At 49.7% G+C, this 21040-nt stretch overlaps 8 protein-coding genes across 8 annotated transcripts; 5 read left to right on the top strand and 3 right to left on the bottom strand.

The window, feature by feature from the left end:
- Positions 1 to 1937: 1937 nt before the first annotated feature.
- N7525_004823 (uncharacterized protein) lies at positions 1938 to 3667 on the top strand (the record flags this gene model as incomplete). Its single annotated transcript, XM_002565428.2, has 5 exons — positions 1938 to 2052; positions 2103 to 2159; positions 2344 to 2448; positions 2505 to 2723; positions 2913 to 3667. Exons 1-5 carry the CDS (start codon positions 1965 to 1967, stop codon positions 3665 to 3667), a joined length of 1224 nt encoding a protein of 407 aa, XP_002565474.1. The 5' UTR covers positions 1938 to 1964.
- Positions 3668 to 4863: 1196 nt separating this feature from the next.
- N7525_004822 (DUF914 domain membrane protein) lies at positions 4864 to 6246 on the bottom strand (the record flags this gene model as incomplete). Its single annotated transcript, XM_002565429.1, has 3 exons — positions 4864 to 5723; positions 5779 to 5969; positions 6026 to 6246. 3 exons carry the CDS (start codon positions 6244 to 6246, stop codon positions 4864 to 4866), a joined length of 1272 nt encoding a protein of 423 aa, XP_002565475.1.
- A 1285-nt stretch (positions 6247 to 7531) lies between these two features.
- Positions 7532 to 10661, top strand: N7525_004821 (SMEK family protein; the record flags this gene model as incomplete). The annotated part of the gene is made up of 9 exons (XM_061213184.1): positions 7532 to 7645; positions 7755 to 7851; positions 7923 to 8004; positions 8055 to 8104; positions 8155 to 8481; positions 8544 to 9344; positions 9398 to 9565; positions 9619 to 10055; positions 10107 to 10661. The coding sequence occupies 9 exons, from the start codon at positions 7532 to 7534 to the stop codon at positions 10659 to 10661; spliced, it is 2631 nt and encodes an 876-aa protein (XP_061070205.1).
- Positions 10662 to 11453: 792 nt separating this feature from the next.
- On the top strand, positions 11454 to 12717 carry N7525_004820 (bifunctional triacylglycerol lipase/ester hydrolase; the record flags this gene model as incomplete). Its single annotated transcript, XM_002565431.1, has 4 exons — positions 11454 to 12038; positions 12115 to 12299; positions 12363 to 12601; positions 12659 to 12717. 4 exons carry the CDS (start codon positions 11454 to 11456, stop codon positions 12715 to 12717), a joined length of 1068 nt encoding a protein of 355 aa, XP_002565477.1.
- Positions 12718 to 12948: 231 nt separating this feature from the next.
- N7525_004819 (Dcp1 family protein) lies at positions 12949 to 13905 on the bottom strand (the record flags this gene model as incomplete). The annotated part of the gene is made up of 1 exon (XM_002565432.1): positions 12949 to 13905. One exon carries the CDS (start codon positions 13903 to 13905, stop codon positions 12949 to 12951), a length of 957 nt encoding a protein of 318 aa, XP_002565478.1.
- Positions 13906 to 14430: 525 nt separating this feature from the next.
- On the top strand, positions 14431 to 17649 carry N7525_004818 (phosphatase family protein; the record flags this gene model as incomplete). The annotated part of the gene is made up of 1 exon (XM_061213183.1): positions 14431 to 17649. One exon carries the CDS (start codon positions 14431 to 14433, stop codon positions 17647 to 17649), a length of 3219 nt encoding a protein of 1072 aa, XP_061070204.1.
- Positions 17650 to 18065: 416 nt separating this feature from the next.
- Positions 18066 to 19495, bottom strand: N7525_004817 (uncharacterized protein; the record flags this gene model as incomplete). The annotated part of the gene is made up of 2 exons (XM_002565434.1): positions 18066 to 19095; positions 19170 to 19495. 2 exons carry the CDS (start codon positions 19493 to 19495, stop codon positions 18066 to 18068), a joined length of 1356 nt encoding a protein of 451 aa, XP_002565480.1.
- An 881-nt stretch (positions 19496 to 20376) lies between these two features.
- N7525_004816 (uncharacterized protein) lies at positions 20377 to 20627 on the top strand (the record flags this gene model as incomplete). The annotated part of the gene is made up of 2 exons (XM_061213182.1): positions 20377 to 20428; positions 20500 to 20627. 2 exons carry the CDS (start codon positions 20377 to 20379, stop codon positions 20625 to 20627), a joined length of 180 nt encoding a protein of 59 aa, XP_061070203.1.
- Between the last annotated feature and the right edge of the window lie 413 nt (positions 20628 to 21040).

The following is a 21040-nucleotide window of genomic DNA, read 5'->3' as shown; positions in this document are numbered from 1 at the left end:
GAGGGTTTGAAGGGAAGTCAACTTAATGCCTAGGTACTGTCCACTGGTACCTTCCTGCTAGATCGACATACAACATAGACGACAACTGGGCAGAGCTTAGGGGAGCTGATATTCAGGTAGACAGACTACGGAGTACAAAACACAAAATCCCTCTTCTACTTTATATATCTGAGTACCTCAGTGCCCCCAATATCCCGTCCCGGAGTCGATTCACCCCGATCACATAGAAATAGTCTCATGTACATGCGGGGGAGGACTCGGGCTGGGCTGCTGACTGGTCGAGCCGGGTGAGTACATATATTGTACATGAACATTCTAGCGGCCAATCCAGTTCAGAGGGGCGCGGACCTTGCGGAAGAATATAAAAAATGGACGTTGCCCCACCTCTCCTGAATTGACCGAGCTGGTCAAAGCACCGTTCAAAGTGTATTCTGGAAGCAATGTTACTATCGCATTGCGTCTACTCCTGTATGTAGATATAATTTCTAGACTTACTTGTTAATAAGGCTTTCAGGGGATTTGCTTGAACCAGATGTATACAAGGTTCTCTACATTCGAACAGGCTACGGAGTATAGTGGGCTATATATACTTATTGCATGCATTTGTCCTGGCCACTATACATGGAGCTGCAGATCACATTCCTGATGCGACTAGAGTGTTCACTTGCAGCCTCCGATGGCGTCCATAGGCAGCGTCTTGGCAAGCTGACTGCATAGTGCAGAGTCTTTGCAGTTTCCAAGGCATCATCATACGTTGACCCCAGGGAATGCCTTGTTTATATTGGGTTATATTACGAGCAGAATCTCAGAAACCGGATTTTAGAAACTTGGAGACTTTTTTGAATATTGTACTGAAATAGAGTATACAGAAGACTTAGGGCATACAACATAAGGGCAGCACAATGTAAATATTCACCGTTTTAAGTTGGGAATTACCAAGTTTCTAAGATTCGAACATTTAGATTGTAGATGTAGAGTAGAATATATACATTCAAGTATAGAAGTATACAGTAATGAATAATAAGTAATAGTAACCATCAGACACGAGGGGAGCTCGACGCTTAGACACACGCCCCCGTGTCCCCGTCCAATCTCCGGTGACCGGCCCCAGCAGTGACGAATAGAAGCCGTTGGGTTGCCGGGAATTGCCGCGTACTTGGGATCTTCGATGTACAGAAAAAAAAAAAAAAAAAAAAAGGGAATTGGTATTAAATGAAAGCATTGAATGACAAATAGGTTGATTTATAGTAGAAAGAGACTTAGTATGTAGTTATACTTATAGTCCATATCCAACATAAAACAGAAAGGAAGGTTAATATCTCAGTTTATCTCAGTTTAATACCTAATATGTTGTCCTACTTAAAAAAAACAAATACAAGAGTCAAAAGAGAGTCTCCTTTTTTTCCCCCGTATACTAATATAATACATACTAATAATATATACTAATATGTACGGAGTACTAACTATTTTACTCTTTTACATTACAATTTATGAAAGCCCCCCTCTCCCCCCCCCCATAAGGTAATACACACCCACATCCCCCCCCAGAGGACCCTCTCCTTTTCTTCTCTTCTTCATCCTTCCAATCTTTGGACTTTCTCTGCCTCGTTGACTCGTGGTAGAAAGAAATACTCGGAGGCCTATTTCCTGTAAGTGTGATATTATTTCTGTTTCCAATTGGGGAGAAAAAAAAATATTCTATACATATGCCCCAAAATAGTTTGAAAGAGCGCAGAAAAAAAAAACACCCTCGAAAAAGGGTTTCCCGAGAGATTATTATTTTTCTTTTGCGATCTTAAATTTCGATACTTTCTTTTGATGTGTTGAAAAGAAAGATCTGGAGAACTGGAACACTGTTCGAAAAGTGTGTGTTGTGGATCGACGCTCACATTTTTTTTTTCTCGACAGATCGCCTCTGACCGGATCATCTTCCCCCTGAACCGTCGCACCTTTTGATCTCGACAATGTCTTCGTACTACGAACCTCAGGGCTGGCAAGCACCCGCTGCGCGCCAGGTCTCTTGGGAGCAGCCGGCGCCTCCCTCCCGGTCAGGTATGGGATCAAATGCCGAGCACCCCGAGCAGAAAACTAACATTTGACAGGATCGAGCTCGGTCTCCCAGCGCGAGGATATCCCGGCCTTTTCCTCCCAATTTGACGGTACGGACACACTTCTGCTTGGATCCCTACAATTGCCTCTCCAAAACCGAATCGCATAACGGGGAAATGTCCGGTGATTTTGAAGCGAGACGGTTGTGGAGATGATATGGGCATACTTGTTTTTTTTTTCCTTTGGGGACCCTTTGGGGGACGAGTGCTGATCTTTTTTTTTTCTTCTCTTCAGAGGTCGATCGTGCGATCGACAATCTCGTCAAGAGCGGGAAGCTGTGGAATGCTCCTCGGCGGGATTCGATGCCCATGATGATGGGCCGGCCCTACCCCGACTACGGTATGTTGCGGGCACGGATGACACCCAGAACGCGTTTCTGACTTGTCTCTTGACAGACCCTCGCATGGGTGGTGGCCCTCAGCGACACCATTCGATCAGCGAGTTCGATGGCAACCGCATCCCCCCGGCTGGCAATGCCCAGGGTTTCTATGCCTCCCAGCGGTACCAGGGTCGTCCCAACGAGGTGGAACAGATGATGCAGGCGAAGCGTCGGATGGCAGCACAGCGTGAGAGGGAACTCCGCAACTATCACCAGGAGCAACAGTACAACCGAAGTACGTGGTAGCGTCTGTCTTCTTCTTTTTGAGCCTTGTTATATTCCCCTGTCGGCTTTTCTTCCCTCTTCTCTTTTTCTTGTCACATCCTTGCATCTATGTATCCGTCGGCCTGTGTAATATATTTGGTTTGGCTTCTTCGTTTTTCTTTGAACACGGGGTTTTAATACTTTTCTTCTTCCTTTCAAGGCCTCCTCGCCGAGATGTCTGCATCCAAATCCGACCGCTCCACCAGCCCGGCTGCCGTGAGCGAGGACAGCCGTCGCGAACTCCTCGCCCGCCAGCACCGCGCCCTGTACGGCAACGAAAGCCCAGCCTTCTTCCCGCCCGGTGCCTTCTCCGATGATAACCCGCGCCCAGATAGCCAAGCCGGCGGTGGTACCCCGTCGTCTGGCGTGCGTGGATCCTCCCCGCGAGGCATGGACCCGTTCGGCTTGACACAGGCTGGCACCACTAACGCCGAAGCCACCACGGGCCTGCAGTCACCCTCGCGCGCCAACAGCACCTCCTCGCCTAGCTCCGCCATCAATGCCAGCTTCGGCACCGAGCAGCCCGTAACTTCGGCCTCTTCGCCCGGCGCCGACTCACCCTCATCCCGTCAGGCTACTTCCAAGCCGGCTGCTGGTCCTATCGGTTCCGTCGGTCCCATCGGTTCTCGGCCTGCCCCTGGCCAGACATCTGCTCCCCCCGCCAACCCGGCCTTGAACAAGCGCTCCATCACTCCTCTCCCCTCCCCGCTCGGGCTCGGCTTCACCCCCGCTGACCCTACTGGCCCCGCGACAGAGCGCACCTCCTCGGCCGGCCCTACCCCGCCTGTGACCTCTGCTGCTGGTACCCCTGGCACGAAGGACCAGGCTGGTGGTGTTGGCCTCGGCTGGAGCAACGGCAGTGGCGTCTGGAGCTCTAAGAGCGGGCTTGGCGTGCAGGCTTCCGTTTGGGGTTAAAACTCCACACCCACACCGAATTTCTGATTTTTGATGGCATTACTCCAGTGGGCGCTTGTTGCATATTGGACTCGGGGTTGAGCTGGCTTACTATATACCAGGCGGGGGAACAAGACGAAGGTTTACTGGGGTTTGGAAATATTCCCCCAAATTGTGAATCTGTCTGGATGATATGACGATGCCTTCTTCGCATTCCCCTGTTAGGTCTTGGGTTCAGCATGTTGTTTTCTGCTTTTGTGGGTTTGTTTTTGCTATTCCGGTGCCCGTGCGAATATGGTCGGAAATATGGCGCTTTATCTGTGATGCTCGTGGGCTATGTATGGGCTGTCTCATTTTTCTCGGTGTTCTTCATGTCGGATGCACAGGTCTCTTTTATATTTTTCATCTTTGGGGGTGGTACGGGAAACTTGCACATTGTGATTTTTATTTAATTTTGGATGTCTGTTTTTACTATATATCTCCATATTGAGATGGGGAGGCGAACAGAGGCTCAAAACGGATGTTTCTTGGATTTGGAGATCTTTAATTGTTTTCACTTTTTTCTCTTATTCCAGGTGAGGGTTGACTATAGCTTGGTTGATGTAAGGGTTATTGGAGTCTGTTCTATTTTCAACGGATCTGGGTTTCGTTTGGATTTGATTTCTAGGCTTCGCTATGGTCTTTATAGGGAAGGGAAAATACTATGTCCTTGCATACCTATCTGTTTCTCGTTGCTCGGTGTCTGGCCCGACAAATGTACATAGGCACGTTCTATAACGTGTCTGGCTTCATGACATAGTAATGACCCCTTCTATATTGGGCTACCAGTCCTAGTACCAGGATTCCATTGTTGCTTCTGGACTATGCTGAAGACGTATCTAGATGCTTAGAACAGGCGATGAACCGTCCACGGGTGTATTGACTTATTCTCAATAAAGATTGGTATTGATCTCAGAAGTAGCAATAATCTGAACATAATTAAGCATTAGTTGAGGGCACGCGAACAAAATCGTCCTTTTTTCTCCCGGTCCAGCATCGAAACCACCCCGGCACTTCTCAGTAGCAAGGGTAGCGGTAACACGGACCTGACGGGCATATATCGCAGCACACAAAATAAAATCTGAAAGATCTTCTTATATGTGCGGTCCCATCCATAATCATAAACCCCCGAAGATATACAAAAAGAAAGCAACAATGAGATCCACGGCGGTTAACAATCAGACAGCGCTATTGTTCACCGTCGTAGTGTGCCCGGGGGTATGTTCAGGGGTCTGACCATATTCCGCAGCAGCAGGAACGGTATGCACGATCTTCCTCTTCGCAGTGAAAAGACCAACAACACCACGCTCCTGGTTAGTCCCCAGCCAGGGCTTGCGGGCTTCACTTAAGACCTTCTGAGCGAGGAAGTAGATGAGCTGACCGACAATAATCAGAACAAAGGCAATCGGGTACATCCAATGGATAGAGTAGTGGAAGACCTTGACGCCAATGATCACACCCCAGAAGTTCATGGTGAGCATGGAGACGTTGAAGAAAGCCGCCGATGAAAGACGGAACAACAGCGGAGCGAGACAGTAGAACAAGCTCAGACACAGGGTGTAGCCGGTGAGATATCCGCCGACCTTGCCGTTCCAGTGCGCATTGTGGAAGGAGGTCCGGTCGAAGATACCGGCCTGCACACCGTTGATGATCATTGCGAAGAAGGACATCTGACCCAGCACCTCGTACACAGGCCGAGTGCTGACGAAGTACTCCTCTCCCGTATTGGTGAGACCATAGAAGCTCGCGCCTAACAGCGCGAACAGGTCACCCTTCAGTTGGTTGCCTTGGGATACGTTTCCGCCGTTGGTACCGGTGATGTGGTCCGAGGCAATGAGGATGCCCATGCCGCCGATGCATATTATGATACCTGCAATTTGGGTGATGTGGTAGCGTACGCGCAGGAACAGGAATGAGATGATGACGACCACGACGATGGCCCAGAAGTTGATCAATTGCGCGCTTAGCATGGTTGTGTATTGGTATGCTAAAACAATGAAGTAGTTGCCTTCCACGTCACAGAAAGCAAGGATGATGTCTGCAGTGGTTAGTCGGGGTTGTATATCGAATATGTGGGGAGATTGGGGACATACATTTCCAGCCGTCACGCCATACCAGTCGGAGCCAGCCCTTGAAGCCGTAACGGTACATCGTATAAGGAGTGAAAATGGCGTTGAGTAGCACATAGTTTAGGAAGGTTTGGAACGCAGGGATTGCCCATTGTTCCTGGCCGAGTAGCGTTGTGAATGTACCCGTCGAGGTATTGGCAATAGCGAGGATTTGACTGCGAGAAATTGAGTTAGGATTTGAGCGACTGGTAGTTTCTGAAGTGATACTCACCCTAGAGCCAAGGTTATATAGAATTCTTTAGTCTTGAAGTAGCCAAAGAACCCTTTCTTCTGGTCGACTAGGTCCGCAGGTTGCACAGCGCGCTCAGAGGCATCCGCCTGGGAACTCGAACTCTGTGCGCCCGCCTGAGCATCCTTGGATAGTGAGCGGGTAGAAGTATCACGGTCTACACCAGATGCCTGGACGGTGACTTGGTCCTTCGACTCAGACATGGCGAATTGATGCGTGCTCAGAAAGCGGGGTTGCGTTTTAATGATGCAGATGACAAACCGGTTGCAGTCGAAGTATTAGAGCAATAGAAAGGGAGCTTTATAAGATTGGAAAACGAGCGCAAAACTCCCGAAGTCGCTCGTGTATCAATATACCGTTTGGCGATGAATCGGACGAAGAAGCAGAAATCTAAATGTAACCCGAGGCCTAAGAAAAAAAAGCGTCTGGAACCTTTCCTAATCGGGCCATCTTTGATAAGATCCACACTGTTAAACACAGCCAATCAATGGGAGGATAGTGGGGGCGGTGAGGGTCTGTGCTGCGGACATTGCCGTCCACCTGGTCTTTTATGTCAGCAGCTTTTAGGCAAGGCGCCTGGTTACTTGGCCGATACTTGAATAGAGAGGCTAATTGTCGGCTTTAGGGGAAGTACTTTCCATGTACCACATCCCGTAGCTTGTGGAGATCCATGCGTTGAGTTGACCTTGCAGAGAATATTTATAGATTTATAGATTGATAGATGAATCTTAAATTGTGTTGGATTTTGTTTTGTATTGTACACAAGGGCTAGGACTCAGCTGTTATAAATACATGTACTCGATGGCCATCCTCCATGGATGTATGTATTGACTGACCCCATTCCGAAACCCCTGAGAAAGAACATTGTAAAATGGATTCCAGATCCAGCTTCTGCCGATCACGGAAGAACACCAGAAGGACGAAGATAAGGTACGTCTAGATTTTATCATAAGCTGCATTCCTAGTGGTATAGCATATTTCTGCCTGTACATAATGTACATACATAGGGAGTCCCAGGTAACTGTATAGTCTGAGGTGGTTATAGGTACTTTGGATACCTTAGGTACGCCGTAGAGATGATAGAGATGAAATAGCGATAAACAGGGATCATATGGAATTCTGGAAGGATTGAAAGTTCCCACTTTCACTTCATATCTCTCTAAGAAGCTTCTTCTTAATCTCCCGAGGTTCTTTCAAGGGGAAAAAAAATCCAAAAAAGCCCAAGTACCTGCCGAGGCCGTCAGGTGGACCTTCAGAACTGTTCCCGATCGTCATCCCCTCCGCAGACTCTTTCATCATTGGGATCTCCACCTCCATTCCCTCTTTGCGTCCCTTTCAAACCCTTTTCAAACAAACTACACAATCCTCCGATAACCTTCTTTTAATTTCATTCTTTTCCCCCACACCGCCCTTTGGCTCTCCTCTCGCGCCGGTGCACTTTTATCAGGCCCGGAGTGACGAGACGCCTTTCCCTATTCCTGCCGGACCATGGCGCTGGAAGTACAGCCGCCCGACGGTCGCAAACGAGTGAAGGTTTATGAACTAAAAGATAATGATTGGTTTGACCGGGGAACCGGCTTCTGCACGGGTCAGATCTTGGGGGTGAGTTGTCGCGTGTTGTGCGCGCACTGAGGCTCTTGCGACGATGTTTCATCGCGCGCAATCCCGAGCGCATCATCATCATCATCAGTAACTGATCGCTTTGAACTAGGAGGAGCCTCGCATATTCGTCGAATCTGAAGACCTACCCAATCGTGTCCTACTCGAAACGCGGATCACCAAGGACGATGGCTATCAAAAACAACAGGGTACCTATCCCGTCATTATCATCTCATCGCTGTTTGGTGTCTTTTTTGACTAACTGTACCACGCGATTCAGAGACTTTGATTGTCTGGACCGAGCAGAATGGCACGGATATGGCACTGAGTTTCCAAGAGGCGGAAGGTTGTGCGGTCATTTGGTAAGGAATCGACGAAAAATCTTTGCGCGCATGAACTAACCTCATCAAAGGGACTTTGTCAATGCTGTCCAACAGCATCTCTTAAGTCTCACTTCAGCTGGTAAGGTTTGTCGCGTGTTTGAAAGCTGGCAGCTCTAATTGTTCTCCAAGACGACGCCTTGTCCGACGACCTCGATAGCTACCAGTCCATCGTATTACCCGGCCCCGAACTCGGAAATCTCCCCGAAATTGAACAAATTGTACGAGCAGCGAGCATGACACAGAACGGTCGAGATGCGCTATCCAAGTACATCATTCGCGACGAGTACATCTCCAAATTGGTACCGCTAGTGACAATGGCTGAGGATTTGGAGAGCTTGATCGATTTGCACCGTTTGTGCAACATCATGAAATCTCTAATCCTGCTCAATGACAACACCATCATCGAAACCGTCGTCGCCGATCATATCATCCTCGGAGTGGTTGGGGCTCTGGAATGTATGCTCTACCCAGATTCATCCTGGTCCAAGTCCAATGCAATTGGATACTAACGAAAATAGATGACCCTGAATTCCCCACACATAAGGCAAACCATCGACAATACCTCGCGGACAAATCGAGATATAAGGAAGTTGTCCCGATCAAGGACCCGCTCATTCGCCGCAAGATTCGGAGTACATGGAGGCTGCAGTACCTAAAAGATGTGGTACTGGCTCGGATCTTGGACGACCCGACATTTTCGGTGCTCAATTCTCTCATATTCTTCAATCAAATGGAGATAGTGAATCATATCCAAGCAAATGGGCCCTTCCTGCGTGATCTATTTCAGGTTTTCGACCCGAGAAATCCGGACCAGAGACGCAAGGATGATGCCGTGCAGTTTCTTCACCAGTGTGCTGGCATCGCGAAGAACTTGCAGGCGCCGTCGCGGGCCCAATTATTCGCCAACTTTATTAGCCATGGGTTGTTCGCCGTTATAGCGTTTGCCGTCAAGCACTTGAATCCCGCTATGCGCACGACTGGCATTGATATCTTGTCGGCTCTGTTGGATCACGATCCAGTCATGATGAGAGGTTATATGCTAAAGGCTGTCAATGAGAAAAAGACACCACTCACAGACACCTTGATCGACCTTCTTCATGTGGAGACTGACCTTGGCGTCAAAAACCAACTTGCTGATGCTATCAAGGTTCTCCTTGATCCTCAGATTCCTATGCAGGACCCGCTTGGTCGGGCTGGACCCGATTACTTCAAAGTTCGCAACAACAACCTTCTCTCTGATGCATTTGTCCAGCAACATTTTGATGAGTCGTCAAAACGGCTTTTCCAACCGCTTAAACAGCTTGCAAATCGCACAGCCCGTAAGTGGTTAGATCCTTGGTTTTGATGAAGACTTTGCTAACCTTGAGTCTAGTTAATGATTTGACATTCCAAGAGGTCACCCTCTACTCGCATCTTGTTGATATCCTCACCTTCTTCGTCCGCCAGCATCTCTTCCGCACACGTAACTCTATCCAGAGTGAATCACTCGCGCCTCGTGTGGCACAACTTCTGCGGGCACCGCAGAAACACCTCAAACTCGGTGAGTGTACAGCCCTTTTTTTTGACGCAGAATCCATAGCTAATACAGACAAGTCGCCCTCAAATTCTTCCGCACCCTGATCAGTCTCCAAGATACCTTCTACCAAGCTCTCATGACACACAATAACACGTTTGAGTTGATTCTCGACATCGTCTACGAGACAATGCCTCGCGACAACCTGCTCAACTCGGCTTGTCTTGAACTTTTTGAGTTTATCAAGCGGGAAAATATCAAACCTTTTATTCTCCATGTGGTCGAAAAATATCGCGAGAAACTTGAGAACATCATTTATGTTGATACCTTCCAGAGCCTGATTCTTCGATATGACCAGATGCAGGGGTACGGAGCCGAGGCGGACGCGACTCTGTTCAGTCAGGATGAAAGCACCGCTCCGCGGAGAATTCCTCTCAATGGCCAGCGCTGGCAGGGTGCTAGGGAGATGGACCCCGCGGAAGAGGATTATTTCAACACGTCCGACGACGAAGATGAGGTAGGTACCTTTTGGATTGAGACAGTTTGAGCAAACGACTGACCATTTAAGATAAAGTGGACACAGGACCGTGTGGCCACTGCGGATGAACCTTCAAGCGGATCCGCCTCTGCGGTCGTCAAACCATTGGTTGACTACCCAGATGACGACGATGAGGACATCATGGACACCAAACCCGAAGGCGCAGAACAACAGCCAGTGGCCAGTCCCACCGAGATCACTGAGGTTCCTGCGTCATCACTCACCCAAACGCCCCCTGCGCCGCCGGAGCGAATTGCGGAGAAGCGTCGCCGCGAGGAAGAAGACGATGATGAGCTCAGCAAGCTTACTGCGGGACCTAAGCGAAGAAGTTCAACTAGTGGCAATTCTGGCGCCTTTAACATGAATCGGAAAAAGAACCTGTCTGCTGGCTCACTGGCAGATAAGAATGCCTCACCAGGTGTATTAAACAAGGTCACCAGCGCCGCGCCCAAGAGAATCGCTATCAATATTGGATCAACGGCAAAACCTCCCGTGTCAGAAACTGACAACCCCCGCACAGAGGTGACGAGCGAGAGTTACGAGAAGGAGAATCGCGACGACAGTCAGGGTAACGAGGGTGGATGAATATACCTCATAAGCCAGGCGTTTTTCTTGAATTAAGTTTCCCTTTCAATGGCCTTGATACCAGACTCGATTGCGGGATTTCCCATATTCCATCTCTTGCTGTTCTTTGGGCGATGCCCTTTCTTCTTCTTCCGTTTCTTTTCTTCTTTTCTTCGGGGTGCTGCCCATCTGCTTCCCTCCTGATTTTACGAGGTTTTGTCTTCTCTGGCCTGAACTAGCGTCTAGTTGAATGTTGATGTACATGGCATGGCGTCTGGGCAATGCATTGGATCTAGCCTTGCGGTGTCTATTCTTTTTATTTTCCTGGTCGGACTCGGAACCCGACAATTGGCAGAGCCCTGCATCTGCGGATGGAGTCGTTGCAATATATCCTGCTATCTTCGTGGTGTTCTTTACCTGTTGGAATTTTCTGTAGTGCCGTAAGCACGGCCTTCGCAGTATCTGCCCTGCCAGCCATCAAAATACCTATACAGCCCAGCAATATCTCTCTGTGTGTTTCTTTCTTTTTCTGACTTTCTTTATATATTTTTCGTATTTTTCGGGTGGTCGATCGGCTAGCATGGATGGCTCTCGATGTAGAGTGCTTGGATCCACCAGCCAAATCCGACTTCACCTCCCTATCAATCCAACGCAATTCGTTCATCACCCCAGGGTAATCATATACGCGAGAAATATACATAACAAAGGGGTGCATTTCGTGTAATTCCGTCCCTTCAATTAACTTATATGCATCTGGACAACAACTAACCCAGCCCAGGCCACCCAACCAACCCGTAACCATCTATACCCTGGATGGAACCTACATGGGAGAGCCCTACAGCAGATCCAATGATACAAGCTAAACAAAAAATGGCACCTGGAATTACCCCAAACACCTTCCTCACTACCACAGGTTCTCCATCAGACCAAAAGAAGACAATCTTCTTCATCTCCGGCAATCCGGGTCTGATCGGCTACTACCACCCATTCCTCTCTTTACTCTCAAACTATCTAGATGAGGAAAAAGAGGAAAATCTACCAAGCCCACCGTCTTTTCAAATATACGGCTGCTCTCTGGGTGGCTTTGAAATCGACGAACGCCAGTCCTCGCCATCAAACAATAGCATCGATCTGGACCTGGAAGATCAGATCTGCTTTGTCCAGGACAAGCTCACTACCCTGATGGGGGACGAAGGCAACGGCAACGGTAATGGTAATGCCGGAACCAGACAAAAAGTCATCCTGGTCGGCCACTCCGTCGGCGCATATATCGCCATGGAAATCCTAAGACGGCACCGTGAATCAAAGCCAGAAAGCGCCTTCGATATCATCGGCGGAGCGATGCTCTTCCCTACAGTCAAGGATATCGCCGCGTCGCCTTCAGGGCAGAAATTGACGGTACATACCATATTCCTCTTGCCAGATGCTTGTGTTTTGATTCAGTTTCGTGGCTAATCTCAGCTCGACTGCATAGACTCTACTTTCAATCATTCCCCGTCTGGCTGTAGTGGTTAGTCTCTTCGCTCGACTACTTACATTCCTGCTCCCGGCATCACTTCTTCGACCTGTTGTCCGGCTCGTTATGAACGACCCGCCCGTTCATGCTTTGGACACTACGTGTGGTTTTTTGAAGAGTCGGGGTGGGGTACGGCAGGCTTTGTATGATATTCTCTTTTTGGCTGGTGGTTTGGGTTAATCTAACTAACTTCTTCTCCTGGCTAGACATATGGCTGCTGATGAAATGCGGACTATCACTTCGGACAAATGGAGTGATGATGTCTGGGGTGCTGCGTCGGCGCGTGAGCCTATCGCTAAACTGTTTTTCTATTTTGGTCGTAATGATCACTGGGTGGCTGATCAGACGAGGGATGATATTGTTGCGGTGCGCGGGCAGAAGGGAGGACAGGCTGGGCCGACTATGGTTGTTTGCGAAGAGGGCTTGCCACATGCATTTTGTCTGAGTAAGTGGATTTTTATTGACTTTGACTACGATACGTAGCCTTGCTGATATTTTGTAGAACACAGTGATGTGATGGCGCAAAAAGTTGCGGGGATGATTAGGCAGATTGTGGCCTGAGGGAGAGGCTACGGATTTTACGATGCATCGAAATAGACAGGAGCTATATGAAGACAATGAATTTCGCCATTGGCGCAGACTGTAACGGGTATCTCAAGAGACGCTACGCCACGCCCATTCCCATCCGAATGACAAAGAGCCCAAAGCTATTTAAATATGCCGGAATAAATCAGAAAGCTAGACGCCATGTACAAATGCTTGAGGGGCCCGAAGGAAACATCCAGCACTCCTCTAGTGCCCTTGTACATTGCTCTGTTGAGCTAATCCTGCCCTCCGGAATAAGTCTCCTAGCACATCGGATTGCGGCTGGGGCGGGGGAGTAGGAGCCGGCATCTGATGAGGCACCATATGTTGATAGTTAGGCTGCTGCTCGGGGCCCAGATGGTGTGCTCGCACACTCCAAGCGTCGTCCTGGGCGCGCTGCTGACCAAACAGATCCTTCAGCGAAATCTGACGTCCCATAGGCACGCTAGCCTGTATTTCCTCCATCGGGGCAGTCTGTGAGGAAGCCGCCACTGCCGCGACGTGCAGGCTGTTCTGGCGCATAGCTTCGAGGCGCCCGCGAGCTAGCTTCATGCTCTCCCCCGCATGGGTGGCGCACTCACGAATCATCTGGGCGTTTATGGTGCGACTCTCCGCGGTGGAGTTTGGCGGCGGCTCCGAGTAGATCCAGAGACCATAGATGCGCACGTTGTTCGTGCCGGTCTGGTTGTTGGGTACATTCTGCGGGTGCAAGGGATCGGCGATGCCATTCTGTCCGGCTTCACCTTCACTTTCCTCAGCTTTGAGGATCACATACTCCTCTGTAATTTCGACATTCTCGCCATCGGTGAGGGGGAGATCGAAATTGTTCAACCCGCGGCGGTTCAGCACGAAGGCAGTGTAGCGCTCTTGGCCTAGATCACCTTGTGTTTCCTGGCAGACAAATAAGGTTCCTTCAACCCCGTTCTTTTCCCATTGTTTTGTGGTGGGGCTGAAGATGTAGACCACTGCGTAGGGGGCAAGTGAAAGGATGGAGGTCACTGAGGGCTTGTGGCGGCGGATAACAGAGAGGTTGAGCTCCTCGTTCGAGCGGAGCGGGGGTGCAGGCTGTTGCTGCATGTCGGAGTAGTATGGGGCGTCGGATTCATAATCGGTGAGATTGACAGGATTGTGATTGTTCTGTCTCCGAGGTTTGCGTGAAGTCATGTTTTCTGTGGGAACGCTTGGAAGGTGTGGAAGGATGGAAGGAGCTGATATCGTCATTGCAGCTCCGCCTTCGCGCTTATCCGGCGACTCTCTACTTTCTACTCTCCGACCCTCGAAGCTCTTCTCTTCTGAACCTCATGTGGGGTACCTGGGACGCTGGCATATATTTGATTCCTTCACAATTGGTTTCAACATATTCCCTATTCCCTATATTCTACGTGATGACGATACGACCCTTCTAAACCTTGGTGGGATGACCTCTGTGATGAAATGACTGAGCCATTGTCGCATTATACAACTGATTCTCTCAATTCTCTCAATTTATCCTATCATAACCATTATCCTCTTGTTCTTCTATTGCGACAAACCCCCAAAGCCTATTTTCCGCTGCCGGAATTAAAAACCGCGCAAGCGCACATACATACACCACCGCTACAAGCTGCTACCCTACCGAAACCGCAAACCATAGCCAAGCGAGGCGAATAAACTTTCTTACCTTCTGACACCACCGTATACTCGTACATCATGAGCTCTAAATCGCAATCGCCGTCCGCATCAGACCACAAGGGCCACGAGTCCGAATACGCGGAAGAGGTTAAGAACCCAGGACTCGACGTTTCGTCTCTTTCGCGTGCTGTCAGAGCAAGAAAAGATGAATACACGCGCCGGAAATCTATCCGAGTCAAGGTCGGGACATGGAATGTAGCCGGCATCTCCGGCACCGAGAAAGACGTTGGCAAATGGTTTGTCCAAGGAGACGGGGTGTGCCCGAAGTTCTCTGGGACAAACTACGCACACGCACGAAAGCCAGAATCCAAATCACCCAGCAAGCATGATGAGCAGAAATCAGACGGTGACAAAAAACGAACCTTTCACCACAGCCCCGAGGAGATAGACCTGTACGTTTTGGGTTTACAAGAAGTGGTCGATATCTCTTCTCCAACAGAAGCTCTCCGGCCATATGTTGACTTGGCACCGTCCAAGCGGTGGAAGGAAGCAGTCCAAAGGGCGCTACCTGGAGGATATCAGCTGGTCTCTGAAGTCCAGCTGGTCGGCTTGTTGCTTTTGACATATGCGTCACCTGCCATTGGAGATAGTATTTCTTCTGTCTGTAGTACATCTGTTGGTACCGGACTGATGGGGTACATGGGAAACAAGGGTGCCGTGACAACGCGCCTTGTCCTGGGCGAAACGACCCGTTTGGTCTTTATCAACTGTCATCTTGCTGCAGGGTCCGACAAAGGCAGCTTGGAGCGGCGCAACTGGGACTCTTCTCAGATTGTCCAGCGTGCTAAATTTGACGCGGTTTGGTCCGACGTTGATGGATCGGGAGAATCGGGCGAATCAATAGGAGATGAAGATTTCACTTTCTGGTTTGGTGACCTCAACTACCGCCTCGATGATATCTCTAGTGATGATGTGCGCCATGTCCTCGCTCGGCATACTGCCAATGAGTACGACAAAGAGCGCCAAGCAAAGCAGTCGTCAAGCCATTCTGAGGACTCTACGGCCGATTCCAATGATGAGAATGAGTCGCCTTCTTCTTCTCCCCCAAAAGAAAAGGAGACGGGGCCAGACACCGACCCTGTCACTGATGATGAGATTGATCCTCATAATGACCCTGCATCTCTTCAGACTACAATTTCCTCACTTCTCCCGCACGATCAACTAGGAGTTCAACAAAGAAAAGGAGCAGCTTTCCACAAGGGTTGGCGGGAAGGTGACATCACTTTCTTGCCGACGTACAAATATGATGTTGGAAGTGTGGCCATGTTTGATACGAGTGAGAAGCAACGGGGCCCTAGCTGGTGTGATCGGATTCTGTTCCGCAGTCTTCAGGATAAGCTGAGACATGAGAAGCTCGACCAGGAAGCGGAGGAGGCCCGAAAGAGGGATGAGGAGATGAAGGCAAGCGGGCTGGACAAGGCTGTTGCCGATGATAATGTCTTGTTTGAATATGACCCTGATGCAGACGGTGCAAACAGCGAGGAGTACATATCAGACGAGGAGCAAGCCGCTGATGAGGATGCTACGACAGTCGCATCACTGGACTCTTCCCATGATCCAATCCGCTTGGACCACTATGTGTCGCACCAAGGCATTCTTTCGTCGGACCACAAGCCCCTAGATGCTGTCTTCACCTTGAGTTTTGATGCGGTCAATCGCGAACTCAAAGCGAAGGTTCATCAAGAAGTGGCCCGTGAATTGGACAAGGCCGAGAATGAATCTCGGCCGGATCTTACTATTGTGGTGGATAAGTATGGTGACCAAAAGCACACAGACAAAGACCCGGACACCGTCGATTTCGGCGATATTGCCTTTGATGTGCCAGCTCATCGGTCCCTAACCGTTGCCAACACCAGTGGCACGGCAGCCACTTTTTCATTTGCGGAGCGGCATGAAGGTGACGACGAGGGCACTACACAAACACCTTCGTGGCTTGTTCTGCACGTCTCCAAGTCTACAGACACCGCCCATGACACTGGCCAAGCGATGACTTCTTCGTCTGGGAACCACACTTTGCTCCCTGGGGAAGTAGCAAATATAGATGTCACGGCTTACGTTCGTAGCATCAGGCACGTCCGCTTGCTGAATATTGGAAAGCTCAAACTAGAAGACATCCTAGTCCTTCACGTTGATGGCGGCCGCGACCATTTTATCCCCGTTCACGGCCGTTGGCTACCCACCTGTTTTGGTTGCAGTGTCGACGAGTTGACACGCATGCCAGAAGCGGGTGCTCGAAGTTTGGCCGAATCAGACACCCCTCATCCATCCCGCACAGATAGTTCCACTGAAATCCGTCTGTCGGCACCCCGCGAGCTTTTCCGACTGACTGAGGCGATCTCAGAGTTGACAGAGCGCGCCGTCGCGGAGTGGAGTATGACAAATGGTGAATCCGAGGAGCATAAAGCCCCATGGGCAACGGATACTTCCGGTGGAGCATGGCCCTTCCAGCCTGATACATGGACTCTAAAGGACCCACAGGAGCGTGCTACGCTGCAAATTTCCGTGCGTGAAGCCCTTGACACCAACAAGTCCCTCACTTCAATATTTGCCCCTGAGACATCATCTCTTCATCGCTTGGAGGTCCTATCTGAAACCCTCCTCACTTTCCTCAACGCGCTCCAAGACGGCATTGTCACGGCGAAAGTATGGCAAGACATGGAGCAGCAGATAACCGCGCGCGAGAAGAGCAAATCCCCTCCTCGAAACTGGGAAGAAACCCAGGCCTGGGTGCTTGAGCACCTAGCCTACTCACCAGCGCACAGCGTATCATTCACATTTGTCACTTTTATGCTCGCCCGCATCGCCAATGAAGTGGCCCCGGTATCGTCCAATACACCTTTGGTCCCAATGTCCAAGCAAGGAAAGCCCGTTGTCCCCAACGAGCCGAGAGATGAACAGGCTGGGACTGTAAGCCAGAATCGAGCTCAATCTCCTACTCCAGCTTCCGCTACTGCCTTCATAACCAGTGGCAGTTTCCGCCGCAAGAACCGCTCCTCGAGTACATCCGCTGGCACTAGCCCTGACTCTACTGGTCAGAATCAGTCGATAGCACGTCGACAAGCAGTCGAGACTGCTCTAGCATCTGCCTTTGCACTCGTGCTTATTTCTGGCTCTGCTCCACTGCCGCCTAAAGAGAAAGAGCGTCGTATATCTGAAGAGCGGAGGCGATCAATTATTGAACCGTTCTTGAAGATGGTTGCGGTGGATGATCGAGGTCCATCCGGAGGTCGGTCTTGATTTTTTTCTGATACAGTCGAGAGGGTTGCTTGCCCTTGTCTCGTGGTCCGGCCCCGGGTAATTCTTATCAAAAACCCGGCCGTGTTTTGACTCCTATAGACTTGACTTTCAGTTGTTCGATTGCATCGCGTTGTCTCGATATGTATAATGCTGTACAAGTGCCATATTCTCACGTTTTTCTTGCCTATGAGGATTAATGATACAGGCTAAAACAACCTCATATTTGAACTAAACTCAGTATTCCCATCTTAAAACATGATAGATCACGTTACAGAAGTACTTAAGTCCATACATAAACGCCAATATACTCGTGGACCGATCCTGCGGTCATCACCCGACGCCCATTTCAAACAGCTTATAGGCCACTACATATCTTCAGTCGGCAATAAAATCGAAAAAATGGTCCATATAGGTCCTCATCCCATACCATCCCCATCCCTGACCCCAGACCGCCGCTGCGAGACCAGCCCACCACCCTGCCGATACCCACCCGATGACCCAGCCCCCGCAGCTCCAGCTCCAGCGCCAGCGCCAGCGCCAGCCTTCCCCTTCAACCCAGACCTAGACTTTGACCTCTGCTGCGGCGCAACCTTTCGCCCCATCAGCATACGCCTCGCAGCATCCCAACAACCCGAGACCGCACGCCCAGGCAAACTAACAAGCGACAGCGCAATCTGAGCAGGGACAACTATGCACGCGCAAGCCCAGTCCAGCAGGACTAGCGCGTAATTCGGACGCCGGGACTCAGCCGCCCGCTTCGCAGCAGCAGCGAGCGCAATGGCGTCACCGGCCTGCGTCTCAAGACGCACGAAACGCTGATCAGTCTGCAGAGAGAAGAGGGCGGATCGTTTCTCGTAGCGCCGGACTGCGCGGTTCAGGGCTTCGATATCGGGCTGGATAGTTTTGCGGGTTTCGAGGGCTGCACTGACGACTAGGGATGGGGATGTCTGGTCTTGTTCTTTTGGGGAGAGGAGGGGGTCTTTATCTGTTTGGGTGGCGAGACGGGCGGTTGCTGTTTCTGCGACGTGGGTTTCGAGTTCTTCGAGGCGTTTTGTTAGGTCTTGTAGGGTTGTTGGGGGTATTGGGTCTGTTGAGGATGATGCGATGCGTTGGAGGTGGAGGGTGCGTCTTTGGATTAGTCTTAGGATGTGGGCGATTGGGCGGACTTCGGAGGCTAGGAGGAAGATTGTTAGGTTGTAGTTTGATACTAGGCCCTCTGAGGGTCGGGAGAGGCTGGAGCGGATGCCGTGGAGGAGACAGGTGCCGATTATGGGGAATATGAAGCAGGCGGCTAGAGCGGTGAGTTCGTGGATGTGGAGTTCGGAGATGGCTGTTGCTGCTTCTTTGTTTTGGGGTTCTTGGTCGTCTGGGTCGAATTGGGGATTGTCGGGCGCTGGGAATCCACTTTCTTCTCGTTGGATGGCCTGGGCTGAGCGGTACCAGTCCCTTTGTGCAGTTAATATTGGTACTTTTATTTTGGGAGATCATTGGGGGTTATCGGGGGATATAGGGGGACATACCAAGGCAACCGGACAGACCAGTTGAGGAATATAGCAGCCAAGACTAGTAATGTGACGTCGGTGACGAAGGAACTACCTTCATGGAAGAAAATTCCGGCAATTGCAGGCAGCAGGGCCAGCCCGAGCGGGGCAGAATGCCAATGCGATTCTTCTTCTTCAGTTGAGAGTGTGGCATGGTCTTTTGCTACGCGAGGTAGAAACAAGTCGTCGGTCGATGAGCGGATCGAGTTGCGGGCCTCTGAGATCGAGTCGGAGAGAGTGGAGTTCCGTCGTTGACTGTCGAAGGTATAGGCACGACGTGGTTTCAAGGAAGGTGAATCATCCATGTTGATGAAGGTTGGGAAAGGAATGTGTTGTCTGTCTCTATTGCTACCCCGTGCAGAGAGTATGGGGTAACCTTGGAACCTTTGCCGAGGATGATGCAATAAGAACCGGTTCCATGGTTCGCAGATCCCAAACTGGTAATTGTCCACTCTATATAACACATCTATACACTTCAACTATATTCTATATTTCTATATCTCACAGTTCTCGAATAATATTATCACATATTTCATATCTTTCTCTCCTCGTCTACTAAGCTGGATTGAATATTTGGTGATATGAAGTACTCGAGAGAGTGGGGCCAGTGAGGATTAGACTGTAGCCTTGAGTTTCGGGTCCCGTCGTTCCAGATCTACATTAAGCTTACTGCCTAGAAAGTCGTTCAAGTGCCCATGCGATCAAAAACCTCCAAGGTTGCAGACGAAATTATCAGACTCGTTCGACAACTTGATAAGCCGTGTGTACCGTTAGACATGACTCCAGCAGATGCCAATGTGGTCGATTGGCGGGCATCGAGCAATTTCTTTACAATGGACGCCATTACTGATATTGGACTGAATGCTCCTTTAGGATTTCTGGACTAAGCGGATGATATCACTGTCTCTGAATCTATTGATGGCGCTAGCTATCTCGAATGTTAGCCAGTTATCGCGACTGTCTTTATGGTCAATTAAGAGCTATCCCAGTACTTGTTTGGTCCTACAGATGGTACTAGTCATTTTGCAAGCGGAGTCGTCGCCTGTCGACTAGCTATGGCAAGCTATTAGATAAAGGCAATGAATCTGACGGCATTGTCGTTCATCAAGCCCGCCAACGCCTCAAAAGATAACAGAGTGGTGAGAAACTGGAGACATCTTCCAGGCTTTAATGGAATCGAAAGAGGATGGCCAACCATCTTCCATCCGGAGAGATTGTCGTCGAAATTTCTATTATATGTAAGTAGCACACGACTCTCGTAGACCAGCTATACCTAGGTACAGAATAGCAGGCTAATCATCCTTGACAGTGAACGCCAGGTCCGTCTCCACGGCAATCGCAATCAACAATTCAATGTTCCTGCTACTCAAGAACCCGGACAAACTCCTCAAACTCCGAGAAGAGATTGATGGTGTACCGGATGAGGATGTTATATAGTTACTAAATAAAGGGTTATTTAAAAACTAGGGTATCAGAGCAGTTTGCTAGGGAGGAATACTATAGAAAATGGCACTCGTATTAAAACCTGACTGCTAGGAGTGACTCTTCCTAATTACCTAGGTAGGTTAGATGACTACCTGAGGTATGTATCCATGGATAGTGTGTGTAGACTGGAATGTTGAGGGATATCCTCTCCAAACTTATCAACTGCATCAACTCTCTCCCACTCACACACCTCCGAGAACTAGTCAATCTGATCAATCTGATCCTCAATAGACTAGAAAGTCTAGATCAATAATAAACTCATTCATTCCATCGAAAATATGAGGCGGATGCAAATGAATAAGGTCCCCGCCTCCTCGGGTCTATTGACACCCAAATGCGGACTGGTTTGCCTCACACGATTCGCT

This window comes from Penicillium rubens (genome assembly GCF_028828025.1).
Source record: "Penicillium rubens strain IBT 27055 chromosome Unknown utg000002l_segment0_segment0, whole genome shotgun sequence".
Lineage (NCBI taxonomy): Eukaryota > Fungi > Ascomycota > Eurotiomycetes > Eurotiales > Aspergillaceae > Penicillium > Penicillium rubens.
This window is presented reverse-complemented; position numbering and strand designations above follow the sequence as displayed.